The sequence below is a fragment of the Melanotaenia boesemani genome, chromosome 19 (genome assembly GCF_017639745.1).
Source record: "Melanotaenia boesemani isolate fMelBoe1 chromosome 19, fMelBoe1.pri, whole genome shotgun sequence".
In the NCBI taxonomy this organism is placed as follows: domain Eukaryota; kingdom Metazoa; phylum Chordata; class Actinopteri; order Atheriniformes; family Melanotaeniidae; genus Melanotaenia; species Melanotaenia boesemani.
The window spans coordinates 2,255,420-2,275,838 of record NC_055700.1 but is presented as its reverse complement, the minus strand read 5'-3'; the positions used below and the strand labels follow the sequence as shown (position 1 = coordinate 2,275,838).

Genomic DNA, 20,419 nt, shown 5'->3' with positions numbered 1-20,419 from the left:
GTGACAGGACCCCACGCTGCCACAAGAGGACTCTGGATGCAGTATGTTGTTAATTCCCCACCTCTCCATCTGTGTCGCCAATTCCCCCAGCCTCCAAAACCAGCGTACGCATGGGTCAGAGCTGCCGTGAAAGACCGCACATTTTCACGTCAAGTTTGTTTTTTATAAATCACAACCTTTGCGTGAAAAGAGGCGTACGCCAGTTTCAGGCCCCATTTTGTGCGTACGCAACGGTTATAAATGAGACCCCTGGACTGTAACATAACTGCCTGGAGCAGCTGCAAAGAATAATAATATTAACAGAAGCTGTTTGAGCAATCATATTTATGTGAAATAATCTACTGAACAAATAAAGACCAAACATCAACGTTATTATCAGATTAGAACATTTTCTATGTTTAACAGAAAATCGACTCTGATTTGTTTGTTCAACCCATGTGGTTAAAAGGTGCGTTCTCGCAGAACAAGCCGTGGGATCTGAGCAGGTCATCCTGATGGCCTGGATGATCATCCGGGTTTAAACGGAGTGAAAACTCCGCCCACCCGGGTCACCCAGGCTTTAAATGATGTGGACCCATTCATTCATGGCCAGATTGGCCTGTGTTTTCCTGTGTTGTCCCTGGAGTTATTTTTTTTTTTCCATTCCTGTTAGCCGTATATTAAACCTTTGATTCTATTCTATTCTATTGTATTCTATTCCATTCTATTCTACAGTCATTTAGCAGATGTTTTTATCCAAAGCGACTTACGTTTGAGAATAAGAACACAAGCATGAATTCAAACAAGATGGGACGTCATAATGAAGTGGTAGTCAGATTGATGTGAATCCAGTTGGACCCAGGTGCTGTCATGTAATGCTAGAGGGAGTGCATATATATATATATATATATATATATATTAGATTTTTATAAGTCATTTTGTTTAAATACAATACATTTTGTTTAAATTTAGTTTAAATACAAGATCAGCAGCTTCTTCAGTACTTGGTTGAGCCAAAGAGCTGGACAAATCTTTCTACCTCATTCTGAGTAGAAGAGTTAAGCTAAGTGTGGAAATGCTCCTTAAACAACTGAGTCTTTAGCTTGCTTTTAAAAGTGGATAAGGACTCTGCGGATCGGACAGAGTTTGGTAGATGGTTCCACCACCGGGGAACAACAGAGGAGAAGAGTGTAGCTACTGATGTGGCGCCACCTTGTGGTGGGAGCACTAGGCGTCTTTCACTGGCAGAGCGTAACTGTGGAGAGGGAGTGTAGTTCTGGATTAAGGAGTGGAGGTAGACCGGAGCCGTTTGGGTTATTGTTTTGTAAACCAGAAGCAGAGCTTTGAATCTGATGCGCTGCAACTGGAAGCCAGTGGAGAGCGATTAGCAGCGGAGTGACATGAGCTCTTTTGGGCTGGTTGAAGACCAGACGTGCTGCTGCGTTCTGGATCATCTGCAGAGGTTTAACTGAGCATGCAGGCAGGCCAGCCAGTAAGGAGTTGCAGTAGTCAATGTGTGAAATGACCAGAGCCTGGGCCAGGAGCTGGGCCGTGTTTTCAGTCAGGTAGGGTCTGATACACCTGGTGTTGTAGAGAGCAAATCGGCAAGACCGGGAAACCAAGGCAACATGGTCCTTAAAGGTCAGCTGGTTGTCTACCATGACACCAAGATTCCTGGTAGAAGACGTAGGCACAAGCGTGATGGAGTCAAGCTGCAAGCTTATCTGTGGCGGTAAGGAAGGATTGGCTGGGAAGACAATAAGCTCGGTCTTGGACAGATTTAGCTGAAGATGGCGATCCTTCATGCATGTGAAGATATCAGCAACATGCTGATATTCACATTGAGACGTTGTGTCATCAGGTGGGAAAGAAAGGAAAAGCTGAGTGTCATCTGCATAGCAGTGGTAGGAGAAACCATGACAGTTAATGATGCACCGAGTGAGGAGGTGTATAGGGAAAAGAGAAGAGGGCAGAGCACCGAGCCCTGAGGCACCCCTGTTGTCAGCCCATGTGATCTGGACACGCCCCCTTGCCAAGATACTTTGAATGATCTCCCTGTGAGGTAGGATGTAAACCACGAGAGGACAAATCCTGAGATGCCAAGCTCCAAGAGTGTGGAGAACAGTATATGATGGTTGACCGTGTCAAAGGCAGCAGACAGGTCCAGCAGTATAAGGACTAAGGATTGACCAGCGGATCTGGCAACCCGTAGGGAATCAGTAACTGACAGGAGAGCAGTTTCAGTAGAGTGACCTTGCCTATATCCAGATTGATATGGATCTAACAGGTTGTTGTCCTGGAGGAACTGTGAGACCTGACTGAAGACGGCACGCTCTAGTAGTTTAGACATGAATGGAAGCAATGAGACCGGCCGGTAGTTTTCAACCTGGGCTGGGTTGAGTGTGGGTTTCTTCAGCAGCAGGGTAACCCGAGCTTGCTTGAAGGCAGAGGGAAAGACACCGGATTTAAGAGAGGAGGTGATAATATGGGTTACTGCAGATTTGACTGTAGGTAAAATGCTCTGAAGGATGTCAGAGGGAACAGAATCAAGAGGACAGGTCGTGGGTTTTGAGGTGACTAGAAGTTTAGAGACTTCGTCCTCATTTAGAGAGCGGAAGGAGCAGAGTGAGGCACCAGTAGCTGGTTTGGTAAGGCTGAGTTGGTCAGGCTCAGTGAATTGGTTACTGATGGTAGCAACCTTTTCAGTGAAGTAGGAAGCAAACATTTCTGCAGTCAGCACAGTGGGAGGCTGAGCAGGTGGTGGAGATAGAAGAGAGTTAAACGCCATGAACAGTTGTCGTGTGTTGGGAGCATTGCGGATCTTGTTCTGATAAAAGGTTTTCTTGGCTGCCTTTAGGCTGGATGTGAAAGTTTCAGGTTTTTGCTGGTACTCAGATAAGTCAGTGTGTTCTTTTTATTTGTGCCTCTTTCTTTCTGCAGCCCTGAGTCCGGCTCTGTTATTCCTTAGAACCTTTGTGAGCCATGGACTGGGAGGGTTTTGTCTGGCTGGTTTGGACACCAGAGGACAGAGTTCGTCCAGAGAGGAGGCGAGAGAGGAGCAGAGTGTTTCTGTAGCCTCATTAACAGACAGTAAGCAGAAGTCTGAGTGGGAAGGGAGGGTAGAGTAAACCTCATCAGACAGCTGTGTAGGTCTGAGGGATCTCAGGTTTCTGCGGTAGGACACCATTTTTGGAGCTGCTTGATTGACATGAGGAAGGAAGACAGAGAATTTAACCAGGAAGTGGTCAGAGAGGTGCAACGGGGTGACAGACAGGTCGGCTGTGGAGCAGTTTCTGGTCAGCACCAAGTCAAGAATATTACCAGCTTTGTGTGTTGGAGGAGTCTGAACCAGTTTGAGGTTGAAAGAGTAGATGAGAGCCAGAAAGTCAGTTGCTGTGGTTTGCCAATGTGAATCATCAGGAATGTCAGAGAGAATCATGTCCATTTCAGAGACAAACACATCTAAACTGCCACCCGGAGGCGGTAAATGACCAGAATGTATGCAGTGATGGGTGTAGAGACCTTTACTGCGTGATACTCAGGTGATGAACAGTTAGCCGTAGGACGGAGAAGTAACGTTCCACTTTTAGAAATAAGAAAGCCCGTTCCACCTCCTCCTGATTGCCGTACCGCCTGCCTCTTGCCTCTCAGTCCTGTGTTTGGGTCCAGGACTGCTGTGTGCATAATAAGATTAATCAAATGAATGCTTTTGAGCTACTGGTTATCTGAGAAGACTAATTAGCAGTGATTTATGTTTTTGAACTGATTCTCAAACTAAATCTCCTTCTCATATGAATAATTATCCTTAACATGAAAACAGTGAAAACTAAACTATCAGGAGAGGTAGGAACTACTTCTTCTTCCGCCCGCTGTTGTTGTAGCGTCGCAGCAGCGTGCTGCTCACTCACTGATCAATCAGTCCGAAAAGCTGTACTTTGTGAAGATGTTTCAGCTCCACAAACAGCAATGGCACTATGTTTGATCTGTGGGAAGACCAAAAACCCCCTTAAACATCTGAGAATCAATCAGAACACAGAAGCAGAGGTGATGAGGTGATCTGAGGAGGAGGACGGGTGCGAGAGGTCACTCTGGAGTCCTTAGATGCTGCAGGCAGATACTAGCAGGTATCCAGGTCCAGAGGGAGAAAACATAGAGCTGTTGGAGACGTGGAACACTGAATTTTAGGAAAGTAATTTCCATCATTCTGCCAGGTTTAGCTGTTTGTGCTGATAATCAGTTCCCTACAATCTGAAAACTAAGGCTTTCCTTTTTGTTCCACTGTGATGTAATAAATATGGTTATAAGTAATAAAATAAGTAAATGCTACAATAAAAAGCTGCATGAGTTCAGTTTGCAGTGTGGAGTTAATGTGAACATAGTGAACATAGTCCCTGAGATCACATTTCAACAGGCCCAGATAAGGTCGTCTGCAGAGTAAATTATTAGATAGATAGATAGATAGATAGATAGATAGAGAGATAGAGAGATAGATAGATAGATAGATAGAGAGATAGATAGATAGATAGATAGATAGATAGATAGATAGATAGATAGATAGATAGATAGATAGATAGATAGATAGATAGAGAGATAGAGAGATAGATAGATAGATAGATAGATAGATAGATAGATAGATAGATAGATAGATAGAGAGATAGATAGATAGATAGATAGATAGATAGATAGATAGATAGATAGATAGATAGATAGATAGATAGATAGAGAGATAGATAGATAGATAGATAGATAGATAGATAGATAGATAGATAGATAGATAGATAGATAGAGAGATAGAGAGATAGATAGATAGATAGATAGATAGATAGATAGATAGATAGAGAGATAGATAGATAGATAGATAGATAGATAGATAGATAGATAGATAGATAGATAGATAGATAGATAGATAGATAGATAGATAGATAGATAGATGTGGGTGAGACAGGACGCTCAGAGGGAAGTAGAGAGCAAAAATCAGAGGACAGAGACGGGACATGACAGAGATGGAGTGGTTTTTGTGAAACATAATTTCCATTTTAAATAGATTTTATGCTTCATTTTGGTCTGTTGAGATGTGTGGAACATAATGGGTGGTGGACCTCGGCTAAAACCCTGGCTATGGCCCTGTTTGGGTCCACATCCTCCACAAACCGAGACAAGTTGAGGTCATGATCTTTATTTTTCTGTCATTACATGACTTCCTCCTTCACTATGTAGATCTGGGATTATACACCTGCTTTTTGTCTGTTCAACAGGGAAACACCTGAAGGCTGAAATTCAGACAGTGTTCCCTCTGAGTTTAAAAGCAAAGGAGCTTCACACAGCTTTAAAATCCATCCTAATAACTTGGGAGGGTGGGTTGTGCAGTAATCAGAGGGATGGCTTTTCCAGTCGTTGTGTCCTTAATTGGGCAAAACACTTCGTCCTTCTTGCCTCCATGAATGTGGATGAATGTTGGGTGGAGGTCGGAGAGGCGTAGGTGCAGACTGGCTGCATCATCAGTCTGCCCCAGGGCCCCTGTGGCTACTCATGTAGCTACCATCACCAAGTATGAATGAATAATGGAGCTTTGGGTGGCTTGAAAAGGGCTTTATAAATCTAATCTATTATTATGCTGTTAAAATGTTTGTAAACTAAAAGTTTCTGAACTTATAGCCGTACTTTTAATGTAAAAGTGTAAAATACACTACTTTTGAACAGGATTCATTGTGATTAATTGCATTGATTAAAATTTTAGTGGTTGTCCAGCACTACTATATATGCAACTGGGTTTGCAGGTAAAGAGTTCCTGCCAAGTTTAAGGAGTATGGTCCCAAACAGAGAGCTGTCAGTGGGAACAATGTTCCTTTAAGAAGGTCATTTAAACCTTACAGGCTGTGACTCAACACAGAAGAGGAGGTATTAATACAGTCAGATTACATGATCACAGTAAAAAGGTGTGACACACATAAACACATAAATCTTCAGCTCTGTCCGACCGACCGAGACATCAAGAGGAAACAGATCTCTATCTGAGGGTAAGTAAAAGTTTCTGTGCGTAGATGCTGATCTGAGAACAGATCACTGATTTAATCATTTATCTCTTCACCCACAGAATCTCTTAGACTGTGAACTCATCTGCAGAGGGAAATAATTTCAACATTTTATGAAGATGTTTATGTTTCGAACAACCAGAGTTTCTGGTTTGAGACAGAATCTGTCTCAGAGAGCAGCTTCATTTATCCGACTGTGTGAAAACAACGAAGCCAGGATGAGACAGATTGTAGGTGAGCTTCAGTACTTCGCTGCTGATATAAGAGACATCAACAAGGAGACGAAGCGGCGTCTTATTACAGGTGGACTTATTGCAGTAGTTGGAGCTGTGCTTGCAGGATTAGCAGCATCTGCTACAGCAGGTTTTACTTTGATTGTGTATGTATTATTTGCTGTTGCTGGATGTATTTGGGCTTTGGGTTTCTTTCTTAAACAGATGTACTTAGAACAGCTAATTGTTACAAAAATGAACAGACTACAACAAGAGCTCAGGATGATTGTTAAACCTCTGAAGATTGCTCTGGAACCTGTACAAGCTGCATGTGGAAGTCTTCATAAAGCACTGGACGGACCGGAGGCCTTAAAATTCATCAGGCTGGAAACCAACATCCTGGAGCTGTTCTTCATCACGGCCAAACTCAGAACGTCCACAATCATGTCCTGGGTTGAGTATAAAAAAGTTGCTGAAGACTTTATCAGGATAAAAAATGATCTGCAAACATTTCATTTGTAGCAAGTAATGTGGATGAAACCTGAAATGATTTCAGTTAATCAACATTTAAGTTCACAGTTGATGCCTTAATATTACAAGTCCAAATAAAAATAATAAAAAAACATGAATAAATGTAATGACACGAGTCTTCAAGATGCCATATTTGGTTTATCTCAGCTCTTGTGAACTGAACTCTGAGAAAATCCGCCTCCTGAGCAGCTGCTGAATGCAGAGCCAGAAGAAAGTGAACTCAAAATGAAAACGTCTGCAGGTAAACAAACAGCAGCGTCTCCACTGAATCCAGGATCAGCAGAAGTCTCCAGGCATAATGAACACGCATCTTATACTGTATGAAAATTTTAGTTTCATGTCTGTTTGTTTCATCAAAGTTTATTTTTTACTTTTATTTGAAATACAACACACAACATGTAAAACACATTAACAGAAATAGACGTTTTCAGTTTATGTATTATATAATAATAAATAAAAATATACTTAAAAAAAGAAAAGTGCTTGAAATCAACAATAATTTTAATACTAATATTAATACTACTACTAATAATAATGATAATACAGTTATAATAGAGAGGCAAGCCTGCCTATGGTACAATGTATGTTATCTTTGTATAAATACTGCAGATTATTCCTTGTACTTTAACCTGTTGCTTCATTGGCAAATCTGTTGATTACTTTCTGTTTTCAACTCGCTCTTGTTATCTGCTTCTTCCTGACCTTTCACTCTCTCCTCTCCTTCTCCTTTTTCATCTCTCCCTCTTTGGACTGACAATCACACACAAATAGATTTTATTTAACTAGATAATTAAAGTCATCTCTCTCTCTTTGTACTGTCAACCAAAAGGCAAATAACCAAACAGTGTTTTTTTTTATCTAATTGTTCCAACTTACAACAACCTATTCTTACTAGACCGTCATGGCTGTGTGTGTATGTGTGTGAGTTTGCAGGTTGGGCTGAGCAGGTTGCCATGGGGACGGAGGGCGGAGGCTGGAGCCTCAATTGACACCACCTGCAGATCATCAGCGGGCTCGGTATCCAGCTCTACTCCCGGCTATTTAGACTAAGTGAGACTAAGGGAAAACTGCCGCTGCGTGGCATTAGTTTACACTCTGTTTCATGCTAGTAGCATCTTACTGTGTGTGTGAATCATCTTCACTCCTCATCATGATGTTCTCGCTATGCTCTCCGTCCATCATAAAAGAACCGTCCTCTCACAAACCTACGCGAAACTCTCCGAGGGGGAGGGAGGAAGAACGCTCTCCATGTTTTTATCTTTCGGCTGCAGTTCTGATTTTAAACACTAGGTGTCAGTGCTACTTATTTTGCCTTTAAAGCTTACTGCCTATTTTTCAATTCCACAAAGTGGTCGATCACTGGACTATAACTCAGCTTTAAGAAAGTCTGGATTAGTCGTGTCTTGTTTGGATGATCATCGGCTTCGATTCAGCTTTGGTTTGAAGTGACTGGATCACTTGATTTAGAAGCTATTGATTTGATTTTTTTCTTAAATTATTAAAATCTCAATTAAAATTTGAAGCAATTCAAAAGATTTGGCCCCCTGTATGAAAAAAATATGTGTTATTTCTCTGTTTACATCAGATGTCTCCTTTTCTTTATTATGAAAATAATAATTCCACCCAAACACACTCCGCTTCAGCTTCCCAGCTGATCATGTGATGACCATCAAGTTCTGTCTTTAGAGGGAGATCAAGTATTAGTTTCTGGCCACAACTTATACGTGCTGACATGTGTTTAGTCATGTGATGCTGGCAGACGCAAACTATAATTTCTTATGTTGACCACATGAATTTCCTTCTTTCTACCAGATTTACCTCGTGTGTTACTCTTCTGTAAAATATTGTGGTATTTGTCTTCATAAGATGCTTCTCTGTCCCAGAACCTGCTTCCTTGACAGAGCCCATCAACAACGCTGCTCAGAGAGACACAGAAAGAACAAATTTACCATCAGACGTCATTTCATCATTTAATAAAGGTAGAAGGTCTGGACAGGCTGTCCGCATCTAAACTGACAAAATGATTAAACTGTTGGTCTCTGTCAGGTTTCTAGCGCTACACAGAACTCAGACAATTCATTCTGTTTTACTAACAATGATTTATGGTGTTGTGCTGAATGGAACTGTGAAAATATGTTTTTACACCAATTAACAACTTTTTTCAAGGATTGTTGAGTGTTTCACATGCTGCACCTCAAGAAGATGAAAGACACAACGCTTTCTCACAGCAAACAGCTGACCCACCACTTAAACTTGGCATCCTGTTGCAGGCGCAAAGACAACAAATATTTTTATATAGAAGGATCCCTCAGAATCCTCAGATCCTGAATTAATCAGCAAAGCTCAATATTCAATACTGACAGATATCCACACACAGCTTTAAGCTCCCAGACCAGGATTTCTCTCTCCGACTCTAATGTATAATGTTAAAAGATATTTGTAAGGTAAAGACCAAATTTTCTTCTAGGGCGGGTTATCAACCATATTGTTCCAGTATGAAAGAACAAGAGATGATGCAGAATGTTGTAAAAACAAAAAGTGACAATAACATTTTTATTTTTCACACTTTTGCCAGAGAAACACAGCTTGCTGACAAACCTTTGAAAAGGGTCAGTCTATGGAGCAGCAGGACCTGAAGGAGAGAGACCTTTTAGGAGGGGATCGCCTCCTTAACCATCCAAAATTCTCTAAAAAGCAAAGAGCTGGGAAGGCATCAATAAATTCTGCATAACTAAGGAACTGCCCACTAGAATTATGTAGCTGGGTAACTAAAGTAAAGTATTATTATCTCAAGTTTTTAAAAGTTTTTTTTCCGTATGATTAATGTTCCTGTTGTTCCAGATAAGACGTGTGTGGGGAGAAGTTATGTTTAAAGATGAGGGACCAGGCAAGCAGCATCTGTTTCTGGAAGTTTGACAGCTTTATAGGAATCTTTGGGGATGTCATAATTACAGGCCAGAAGAAATCTGAGGCCTCCTACTTTGGAAAAGACAACTGAATAAAAAATTTCTTAACCAATTTTTTATAAAGGTATTATTGGGGGAAGAGAAATCAATAAAATTCATCCCACCATGTTCTAATGAATTACTGATAACAGATTTTTTTAATAGAGTGTGTCCTGTTTTTCCAAACAAAATCCAAAAGCATTTTATCGCCCTTTATAAGAGTGCAGTTATCAACATAAAGAGACTGAGCAGCATAAGCAAGTCTAGAGAGACCTTCGCCTTTAGAGAGGAAATTTCTGCCTTTTAAAGATAAACCTCTCTGGAGCCATCTATCAAAGCTTTTCTGCAACTTCTCTATGATGGAGGAAAAATTTAATCTAAGTTTGGAATCTTTCGTTATAGTAATTCCCAAGTAAGTTACCCGATTTTTAACTGGGAGAGAGCAAAGAGAGGTTACAGAACTGTCTTTAATAGGCAAAAGTTAACATTTGTGTAAGTTCAGGTAGGCCAGAAGCTTTGGAAACAGACTGAATTACGTCCAGGGCGATAGAAAGCTGAGAGGAGTCTTAAATGTAGTCTCATCAGCCAGTGGACTGATCACAAAGCAACTACCAGCAATGCTAATTCCTTTTAAAGGACTAAGAGAAATATGAGTAGCCAGGGTTTGGGCAGCAATTAAGAACAAGTAAGGGGAAATCTGGCAGCCTTGTCTAATGCCACGGAACAGCTGAAATCTTTTTGAAGTACCATTCTTAAGTTTAAAAGAGCTATTATTATTATTATAGAGCATCCTAATTACTTTACAAAAATAGGTGCCAGAACCAAATTTCTCTAGAGCACTAAAAATAAAATTGTGTTCAACTGAGTCAAAGGATTTTTGAAAATAAGATAAAACTATGAGTCAATTAGGTCACTATAGTCTAATAAATCTAAAACTAGTCTGATAATGTTGATAAAACCAGACTGAGTATCATCAATGATAGAAGGTAAAACATCTGTCAGTCTGTTGGCAAAAAGCAACACTAATATTTTATAATCATTGTTCAAAAGTGTAATCAGGTGCCAATTGTCAATAGAAAGAAGATCCTTTTTAGGATTTGGGATTAAAGAGATTATACCCTGTGTCATCATAGGGGTAAGAGAACCTTTAGGAGGCTTTCAGAATCTACTTCTGTTAAGAATGGAGCTAATAACTCATCAAAATGCTTAAAGCATTCTGGGCCAACATTGAGGGGGTGAGCCTTTCCCTAAAAGCGCGACTGACTCCGCCCCTTTTCCTGCGGGCGGGGTAGGGGACAAACCCTGACGGGGAAACACTTCTCGATACAAAACCGGAAGCACGTGCCAGTGACGTAATCGTTGGAAAACAAAAACAAAAATCTGTCTTTCATCATCGCCGGTTTTAGTCTCCTTTCGCCTCATGAAACCTGTTTAAAAACTCTCATCTCGTCTCGTTTCTGCGTCTTCATGGTGAGACTTCATGATCCAACATGGCGGACAAAAGTCAGCCGTTTATTTGTTGTTTCTGATGCTAATGCTAGTTGGCTGCTAGCCTTACAGTGTTGTTCGGTGTGCCCCAGCTCCAGCAGTTTGCCTCTGAACTGCAGCTTTGTGTTTGTGTTCTCTGTCCCAGGTTGTCTGTTGCTCCTCCTGAAGCTGTAGTTTACCGGTAACTGCTCGGTACCGGAGGATCGGCAGCCATGGCTCAGCACAGAGGAGTCAACAGCCTGCAGTTCAACCAGGACCAGAGTAAGAGGCTTCCCACCCGATTACAGCACGATTATACACTATTTTTACTTAATGTGTTATCATATTTTCAATCCTATATTAAAGTAGAGCTTATCCTGGTGAAGAAGTTTCTACAGACGTCTTTGCTATGGAAAAACTAACATGGTTCTTCCTGACACCATTCCTGCTACCTTAGATATTTCAGTGTGATATAGAAATCCAACCTTGTAACCTCTTATTTCAGCTTATGTGTAAAAGTTGAGAGTTTAGTTGGTAGTGTTGTGTGTTTCACAGTTTCTGCTGTCAGGTACCGGCTGCCAGGTGTGGAGAAGTGTTCAGTTTCAGGCCTTTGTTTGCTTCAAAGGGCTGGACAGTGTGGCCTAAAAGAAAATCTTTACTTTTCAAACAAAATCTGATTTTAAATTAATTTTCTTTTCTTTTTAAAAACATATGAAACTTATTAGAAACAACATTAGATGAAATGCTTTTGCATGCAAATGTACCTATTAAGTCTAATTATTTAGAAAAACAACAACAAAAAAAAGCCTTGTAAATAACGTGAGTACATCTGGCTTTTCTACCGTGTAGAACGCTGTATATTTTGCATAGCGATGTGCATCGTGACTGCATCAGGATCGTTTCTCATCATACAGGACCCACTGAGAACATTCACCCGGCTGTTATTCGTCTCTCTTCGGGAGTTTGTGGGCTGAAGCTGCCTAATCTCACAGCAGCATTTCTCACTGTGGTTTTACTGCACAGCTACATTCCAGGCGCCTGTGGTGGCTCACTTCACTGTAAATATGTTAGTGCTTTCAGACAGAAACAGTTCAGGCTCAGATTGTGTTCTGGGGTCTCAGAACTTCTGTGCGTTCTGGTGAACTGGTTTTACACCAGTTTAACCAGTAACAAGTGGGAGGACTTTACTCTGCTAAACTAAACCTTGGCTTCTTGGAGATTTGGGCATGAAAGTTGATGGCTCCATCATCAGGCTGTTTGGGAATGACCTTCTAGCTGCTGTTAACTTGGAGTGTGTGCACGGTGTGTGTGTCCCTCTGGGAGGAGACAGGGAGGACTGAGCCCCGCTGCTAACTACAAAAGCTTCAAAGAGAACGTTTGCAGTACAGATTAAAGGAGGGAAATGCATCAATAAAAGTGATTTATCTCGCAGCCCTACTACATCATGACGGGAAACTTCAGGGATTGTGTAGTTCATCTTATGTTTGTGGCATTTTAAGGATCTCCAGTGAAAACTGAAGCATTTCCTGACATTTAACCCACAGAAATGCTTCTTTTTACCTCCACCAGGCTGCTTCTGCTGTGCGATGGAAACCGGGGTGAGGATCTACAACGTGGAGCCACTGATGGAGAAGGGTCATCTGGGTGAGTCCACTTCCTGCTGCAGGAAACTTTCAGACATTACGTTTCTTCACATCTGTGCCTAAAGATGTTTAAGATACGATCATCTATTGTCATAGTACAAAACTTTACAGCAAAATTAGAGCGTCAGGATACAGACTCATGAATATACACACATTCAATTATGGATACATGAATTTTAATATTTAATGTAAATTTCATCATGTACACAATATTTAATGGGATTTTTCCAGTAAATATATTTATAGTTTGATAATATGAGATATTCTATTTTTAGTATGAGATATTCTATTTTTAATATGGGAGATTCTATTTTTAATATGAGGTATTCTATTTTTAATATGGGAGATTCTATTTTTAATATGAGGTATTCTATTTTTAATATGGGAGATTCTATTTTTAATATGAGGTATTCTATTTTTATATGGGAGATTCTATTTCACATTGATAAATAATTAGATTTTTTTTATTTAAACATTTTTCTCCCCATTTCTTTTAATATTAAAATGATTCTGCTATTAAAATATTAGGTTTATATAATATATTACACATTTATTATATTTGTTTCAGATTTTTTAAAATAATTTTATTGTGATGAATTTTTTTTCCCTAAAATTCAGACATGGTTCATCTATTTTTTCCACAATTTTTAAATAATGAATGAACTGCACCATTTTTTATTTCCATATTATATATATTTACTAAATGTATGGCCATTATTTAATTTGAAAATTTAGATTTTGTTTTATTTCAGAGAGCAGCATCTCAGCTGCTTATTATTTCATCTTGTGTGTGGTGATCAGAGGAAAATCGACCCCCCTCAGCCTGACTTGCTGTGTTTTGCAGACCATGAGCAGGTGGGCAGTGTGGCCCTCTGCTCCATGCTGCATCGCTCCAACCTGCTGGCCATAGTTGGAGGTGGAGTCAATCCCAAGTTCTCAGAAATATCCGGTGATACTTCAAACTCAGCTTGGAACATTTTTCCCATCAGAAAGGTGTAAATTTAGGCTTCAAGGCGTCTTTTAAACCTGTGATCTTCTGTCATGTTTGCTTCAGTTCTGGTCTGGGACGATGCGCGAGAGTCCCGGGACCCCAAAGACAAGCTGGTGCTGGAGTTCACCTTCACCAAACCTGTTCTGGCTGTTTGCATGAGACACGACAAGTGCGTTTCCTCCCATCGTTGCTTCCTCTGTTTACGGCAACGTGAAACGTGAACATTTCATGTCCTTTTCTTGCAGGATCATCATTGTATTGAAGAACAGGATCTATGTGTACAGTTTTCCAGACAACCCTGTTAAACTTTTTGAGTTTGACACCAGAGATAACCCCAAAGGTGAGGACGCAGCCTTCCTCTGGTTCTTCCATCACGTCCTGCTGCTAACGCTGAACTTCCTCCTGCAGGTCTGTGTGATTTATGTCCCAGTCTTGAGAAGCAGCTGCTGGTCTTTCCAGGCCATAAATGCGGCAGCCTGCAGCTGGTTGTAAGTCCCAACACTCAGAAACATGTTCATCTCTGATCAGAATGTCTGAGCCGTAAAAACCTGGTTTCCTTTCAGGACCTGTCCAACACCAAACCCGGCACATCATCCGCCCCGTTCACCATCAACGCCCACCAGAGCGAGATCGCCTGCGTGGCGCTGAACCAGCCCGGCAGCGTTGCAGCGTCCGCCTCCCGTAAAGGAACCCTGATCCGGCTGTTTGATACCACGACCAGAGACAAGCTGGTGGAGCTGCGCAGAGGAACCGACCCGGCCACCCTCTACTGGTACGCATTCCCACCATTTTCAAGTCTCTTGGTGTTTGAGGTCCAGGTTTGGAGTAACTGACCCACAGACACGTGCACGCTCGTATAACTATCGGAGCGTAGAAGAGTGGGTCCCCCACACGCTGTGTGGGAAAGACCAGGCTCACAGTCAACTCCATCTTCTAGGTTTGGTTCTTGTGGATTGTGGATACGGAACATAAAAAAGAGTGAAAGGACCCCTTGAATGTTTCTGACTTTGGGACGGACTGTTAGATGAGGCGCCCTCATCGTCTTTGTGTTCATCTTTTCAGCATCAACTTCAGCCACGACTCGTCCTTCCTCTGCGCCTCCAGCGACAAAGGCACCGTCCACATCTTTGCTTTAAAAGACACCAAACTCAACCGCCGCTCAGCGTAAGACCCCCCATCACATCCTTTTCCACCCACACCCTGGTCTAAGGGCTAAACGTGTCTCTGCTCCTCCCCCACAGGCTGGCGCGTGTTGGGAAGGTGGGCCCTGTGATTGGCCAGTACGTGGACAGCCAGTGGTCGCTCGCCAGCTTCACGGTGCCGGCCGAGTGCGCCTGCATCTGCGCTTTTGGAAAGAACACGTCCAAGAACGTCAACTCAGTCATCGGTGAGGAAATGTGTTCAGATCCACGTGTTGTTCATGGTTTTGTTGTTGGATGCAGCTGGACTGGTTTCTCCTCTTCTTCAGTGGAAACCAGCTGAAAATGATTGGACCGTTGCACTCCTTAAATTCTAAGGAAAGGAGCTCCAATCCTTCAATGTGATGCTCTCAAACGGATCATTTTAGCCGACAGAACATTAAACATCAGTTAATTTACACAAATATGAGAGCAGGAAATGCATCCAACATTTTACAGCTGCAGATGTTTGACCTGAATTATGACTAAAAGATGATCCGGATGTTGAAATCTGTCTAAAATCGTGCATAAAGGTTTGTTAGGGTTTGACCTTCAGGTGAAGTTTTCTGTCTTCCGCAGCCATCTGTGTGGACGGGACCTTCCACAAGTACGTGTTCACCCCGGACGGGAACTGCAACCGAGAGGCCTTTGACGTGTATCTGGACATATGTGATGACGACGACTTCTGAAGATGACGTATGAGGAAGAGGAGGAAACACGGCTGACAGGAAGAGATAAACGGACTCAGTGCTGCAGCCGCTTTCATGACGTGTCTGTGATCTGTTTTATCTCCAGAATGTGGCAGAGTGAATATAAATACACATATAAAGACCTGGAATTAGTTTATTTGTATATTTGTTTATGCATATTTCAGCCTTCGAAGTCCACGGTCTGGCAGTCACATGCCTAAATTTGATGTAAATTTACTGTCTATATACAGTGCCATGTATAAGATGCAGACTCACTTTTTATTGTAAAATAGGAATTCAGTGGAAGAAAATGAATAATTTTGGCATTTGTAGAATTATTTTAAACATAAAAACAGCATCAAACTGATATTAAAGATTTGGATGAGTTTTAAAAAATCCATCATAGTTTCTATAATTCATGTAAGAGAAGAAAGAAATGAGCTAAAACGCTTAAAAAAGTCATTTAATGTTTTATTAGATCTCCAAGAGGAAATGAGAATTTTTCTTTTTATTATTATAAATGATTAACCTGCTCCTGTCCAGTTTCTTAGCAAACAGCATGATGGTTGTGCCAGATTTACTTTGCCAAGCAGAGTTTTATGCATGTTAGGTCCTCCTTGTCACTGAGGTTCATTACTTTTATTTGGATGTTGCTGAATTACTCACTAATGTTGGTTCTAATGGCGGAAAGAAGATGGAGAGTGAGGATAAAAGAGGCAGAGATAAAAATTAACCTCACAATCTTAACCCAAAACAGAAGACCAGCAAAACCAGCTGCTACACCTGTGAAGAAAATTAGCAGAAAACATCCTACAGCCTGAGTAAGAAGACAAAGCAGACAATCATCAGGAGCACCTGCAAAAAGACAAAGAGAGAAACACGAAGAACAACACTAGCAACAAGCATATAAGAACACAACTGTAGCTGGTGGTGATTAAACCTGCAGGACAACACTGATAAAGGCCATCGAGCAAATGTAACCGCTCCCCCTCCAAGGATCAGAGGCAGGCAAGACCTGGCAACCAGCAGCAACCTGGAACCGAGGCAGCCCACCACAGGGACGAGCAAGCACCCACCCAGAAGACAGCGAGGGAGAGGCCCAACCGGAGCCCCCACAGGTTTCCAGAAACACGTTATCATGTTACGCTCATATAAACAAGCTCGTTTCACCTCTCACACTTCAAGATTTCTGCACAGAATACATACAACGCGCCGCTTCAGTCACTTCACAAAGCCCACATGTGGTCGGACTTGTGACGGGTGAACTGGTGGAACGGCGCTTTAAATGAGCTGTTTTAACACTGATGATGGAATAAACTGATGGCTGTGGTGTCTGCACGAAGGCTTTGCTCACAAGTTTCCTCCATTTTTGCAGCATCAGTAAATTAACCTGAGCTTAATTTATCACTGAGGCCTTCACGACGTCAGACTTACACCAGAGCGCCCCCTACTGGACCATGGGAAGGCTGTTTAACAGTCGGTCTGAAACACTTACAGGCTGTTTTTCACTAAATCAAACAGGATACCAAACGTGTGTGACCTCAGAAGATATTACAGATGTGCTTGAAATATACAGATTTTAGGAGTAGATGATGAGTTTATTGGTTTAGTTAACAGACGTTTAAACCGAGGAAAATGTGTATTGTTTTAACTCAGGGATGCAGAACACCAGAAATTACAGTTTCTCAGAATTTCTTCTGTGAAAAACTGCAAACGTTGGTGTTAAACATGTGGGCTGATCACTGATATGAAAGGTGAGGTGAGATTTTCTTTTCTTTATTAACATTTATTTATTTATTTAATTACTAAATTTAGTCATTTTGTTGCAATGACAAAGTTCTATTTAGTACATTATTTAAAAAAAAAAACATTTAGAAAATAACATCATCAGAAAATAATTTTTACTGATGCATTCCTGAAAAAATTTCTTTCTTTTATTAGAAAACGAAAACCTTTTTTTATTTTTTTGTAAAAAAGAAACACCGGTGAGGTGTCTACAACATTTCCAGTGAGCTTTTTTTAAATAAACAATCTCTGTATGATGTCGGAGTCCTGTTGGAATTTTTCATGACACACCTTTTCAGATATAAATTAAAAACTGAAAAAACATTCAAGCAGTTGCAGATATTCAACTAACCAAATTTTACAGTTTAAGCTGTGAGTTGTCGGCTTTATTTTCCTCCTGAGGAAGGAGAACGGACTAAAACCAGAGTCCTGAGTCATCACTGGGTAACAGCTGGGCCGAACATTTCCATGGTCTCCACAACGAGCGACAGATGATCCAGAAATGAGTTGACAGAAACTCTGAGGATTCGAGCTTCGTCTGCGCTCCACCTCCTGAAACACAGCGACACACACCTTCAGAGGAAAGCCACGGACCTCAGACTGACTCATGAGGAAGGAGGAGAGTCTCACACAGACAATGTGCTGCCGCTCACGCTCAGCTGTTTGCTGATGCCGCCTTTCCTCGGCTCTCGATCCGGTGACAGGGACCGCAGAGCGATGACGGCCTCGCAGGATGACGGGAACGGGACATCCAGAGAGCTGCAGGATGGTCAAGGAAGACTGGAGGACACAACATCTGCAGCATGACTCAACATCAATTTTATGGGGTTTCCAAAACAGCCAAGGGGGAGAAAAAGTTTAAAGCTTTTATTAAAAAAAATAATTACTGTATGAGGATGAGATGCAGCCTCCTCCCACCAATCAAGCTACTTTCAGCACACCTTCCCAAACAGATTTAACTCCAGATGTTCTGCTTCAGTCTGAGAAGATGAGTTCAGCATGCACCGTTACACATGGATAATCCGGGATTTAACACAGTGCCTAATGTGAGAATAAAGACGTAAGCTATAAAAAAAACAGCATCTTTCTAAAATTTTCTAAGATGTCAAACCTTTATCATGCCTGACAGAAAAGGAAAACTCAAGACAAAGAAGGAGGAAATAAATGTGCTAAAGTAGATGTTGAGTTTAAGTGTTTCCTAAGCTGCTGCCAAATCTTTAGTGTGGAGCTGATTATGAACTATTTGTAAAGTCAGAGAGGTTTGCTGGAATAAGAGAACAAACCAGAAACACTGGACTGGAGACCCCTAGGTTACAACGGGAAACACCTCCCAAGGTGGTGGAGGATGAGAGGACTAAGATCCTGTAGGACTTCCAGATACAGACCAACAAAAAGGTGGAGGCCAACCAACCAGACATTGTGATCATGGATAAGCAGCAAAGGAAAGCCGTAGTGATGGATGTAGCATCCCCACCGATGGAAATATCAGGAAGAAGGAACACGAGAACCTGGAGAAATTCCAAGGAGTCAAGGAAGAGCTGGAGAAAACCTGGAAGGTGAAGGCAACAGTGGTACCAGTGGTCATCGTAGCGCTGGGGGCCATGTCCCCCACACTGGAGAAGTGGCTCCACCAGATACCTGGAGAACCATCAGACACCTCCATCCAGAAGAGAGCAGTCCCAGGAACAGCTAAGATACTGGAGGACCCTCAAGCTCCCAGGACTCTGGTAGAGGAACCAAGGTTGGGTGAGGGGAAAATATATATATATGGAAAGCAATTTGAAAGGACTAACTTTATTTAAATAGAATAAAAATGTAGGATTCTGCCAATTAATTAAAGGGAGATTTTCCTTCTTTTAAATTCCTGAAATGCCATCACTCAACACACTGGAAAACGAAGACGTACACATTAAATTAATATCTTGTTGAATCCTGTTAATATTTTCTTTATATATATATATATATATATATATATATATATATATATATATATATATATATATATATGGAGAGAGAGAGAGAGAGAGAGAGAGAGAGAGAGAGAGAGAGAGATCTGATTTATTTCGGAGGTAGCGAACTAAAGCACATGAACCAGCATAAGTAAAATAACCTCGTTACTTATCATCATTGATGTTTCTGTTGCGTCTTAGTGTCACCAAAAATAACAACACACAACTCAACACATTACAGTGAAGCTGAGCAGAAACAGAACCGAGCCCGGCTTGAACCGACCGACAGAAATGAGCCCAGAGCTAAAAATGCTCCTCCTACAGCTGAAAGTGAAGGATACAATTCTAGCTTGCCGAGTTGCGGGTTTCTTTCTCCGTTAGCCGCCATTGTTGTTGTGTTCAGCGACTGAACCGGAAGAGGATGTGTTGTCTTGGTGTGTGTTGGTGCACTGCTGCCCCCAGCGACGGAGAGCGGTACTACAACGCAGGGCACCAGAAATCAAAGCAAACACAGAAACAATCAAATAAAAAAGAAAAAGCTACCGGTACGTAATGTTTGTAAAATTACACACATCTTATTAGAAAATGTACACATTTCCGTGGGATATAAAGTATTTTAAAAAGTTCATATAAAAACTTTTATTTATAAAAGTTTTATTTATATGTTTTTCTTTAAATGTTTTATTAAGTCTCATGAATAAATTTTGTGATCAAATGGTGAAATAATCTTGTGTAAGCAAATTAAACAAATTTTAAAAAGCAGATTCGTGATGCTTTTTAAGTTACATTGTCTGGCGTGATGAATGACTTTAAATCATTTTCTTTTTATTTTTAACCTGACTGAGAAACTTGTTCAAGTGCAAATTTCAACCAAGTTTAATGAATGTTCAATGTATTGTATTATAAGAGCAAATGAAAATGGGTTGAAATAATGTGGCTGGATCAATGTAGTGTCATTAATATTAATATAATTAAGTATCTCATATTAAAGAGAATGAAGGCTTATTTGTTTGACCTT

General features: G+C 41.1%; 2 protein-coding genes across 3 annotated transcripts; one reads left to right on the top strand and one right to left on the bottom strand.

The window, feature by feature from the left end:
- Nucleotides 1–11,011: 11,011 nt before the first annotated feature.
- Nucleotides 11,012–15,816, top strand: wdr45 (WD repeat domain 45). Its single transcript, XM_041970335.1, has 11 exons — nt 11,012–11,169; nt 11,333–11,448; nt 12,736–12,810; nt 13,654–13,758; nt 13,864–13,969; nt 14,046–14,140; nt 14,209–14,288; nt 14,364–14,572; nt 14,863–14,964; nt 15,042–15,187; nt 15,558–15,816. Exons 2-11 carry the CDS (start codon nt 11,400–11,402, stop codon nt 15,665–15,667), a joined length of 1,077 nt encoding a protein of 358 aa, XP_041826269.1. The 5' UTR covers nt 11,012–11,169; nt 11,333–11,399; the 3' UTR covers nt 15,668–15,816.
- A 1,772-nt stretch (nt 15,817–17,588) lies between these two features.
- On the bottom strand, nt 17,589–19,854 carry LOC121630197 (EKC/KEOPS complex subunit Lage3). 2 transcript variants are annotated; one of them, XM_041970337.1, is made up of 3 exons: nt 19,743–19,854; nt 18,089–18,211; nt 17,589–18,004 (listed from the first exon to the last, which is right to left on the bottom strand). In XM_041970337.1, the coding sequence occupies exons 1-3, from the start codon at nt 19,787–19,789 to the stop codon at nt 17,890–17,892; spliced, it is 285 nt and encodes a 94-aa protein (XP_041826271.1). In that variant the 5' UTR covers nt 19,790–19,854; the 3' UTR covers nt 17,589–17,889. The 2 variants fall into 2 exon arrangements, with proteins under 2 accessions (XP_041826271.1, XP_041826270.1); XM_041970336.1 differs by having other exon boundaries at nt 18,083–18,211; nt 19,743–19,850.
- Nucleotides 19,855–20,419: the final 565 nt, after the last annotated feature.

Coding starts and splice junctions, on each gene's coding strand:
- wdr45 (XM_041970335.1), top strand. CDS start 11,400: ATGGCTCAGCACAGAGGAGTCAACAGCCTGCAGTTCAACCAGGACCAG. Junction 12,811..13,653: donor GATGGAGAAGGGTCATCTGG/GTGAGTCCACTT, acceptor TGTGTTTTGCAG/ACCATGAGCAGGTGGGCAGT. Junction 14,289..14,363: donor GCGGCAGCCTGCAGCTGGTT/GTAAGTCCCAAC, acceptor GTTTCCTTTCAG/GACCTGTCCAACACCAAACC.
- LOC121630197 (XM_041970336.1), bottom strand. CDS start 19,789: ATGGCGGCTAACGGAGAAAGAAACCCGCAACTCGGCAAGCTAGAATT. Junction 18,212..19,742: donor CAACTCGGCAAGCTAGAATT/GTATCCTTCACT, acceptor ACCATCCTGCAG/CTCTCTGGATGTCCCGTTCC. Junction 18,005..18,082: donor AGCGGCAGCACATTGTCTGT/GTGAGACTCTCC, acceptor GCTGTGTTTCAG/GAGGTGGAGCGCAGACGAAG.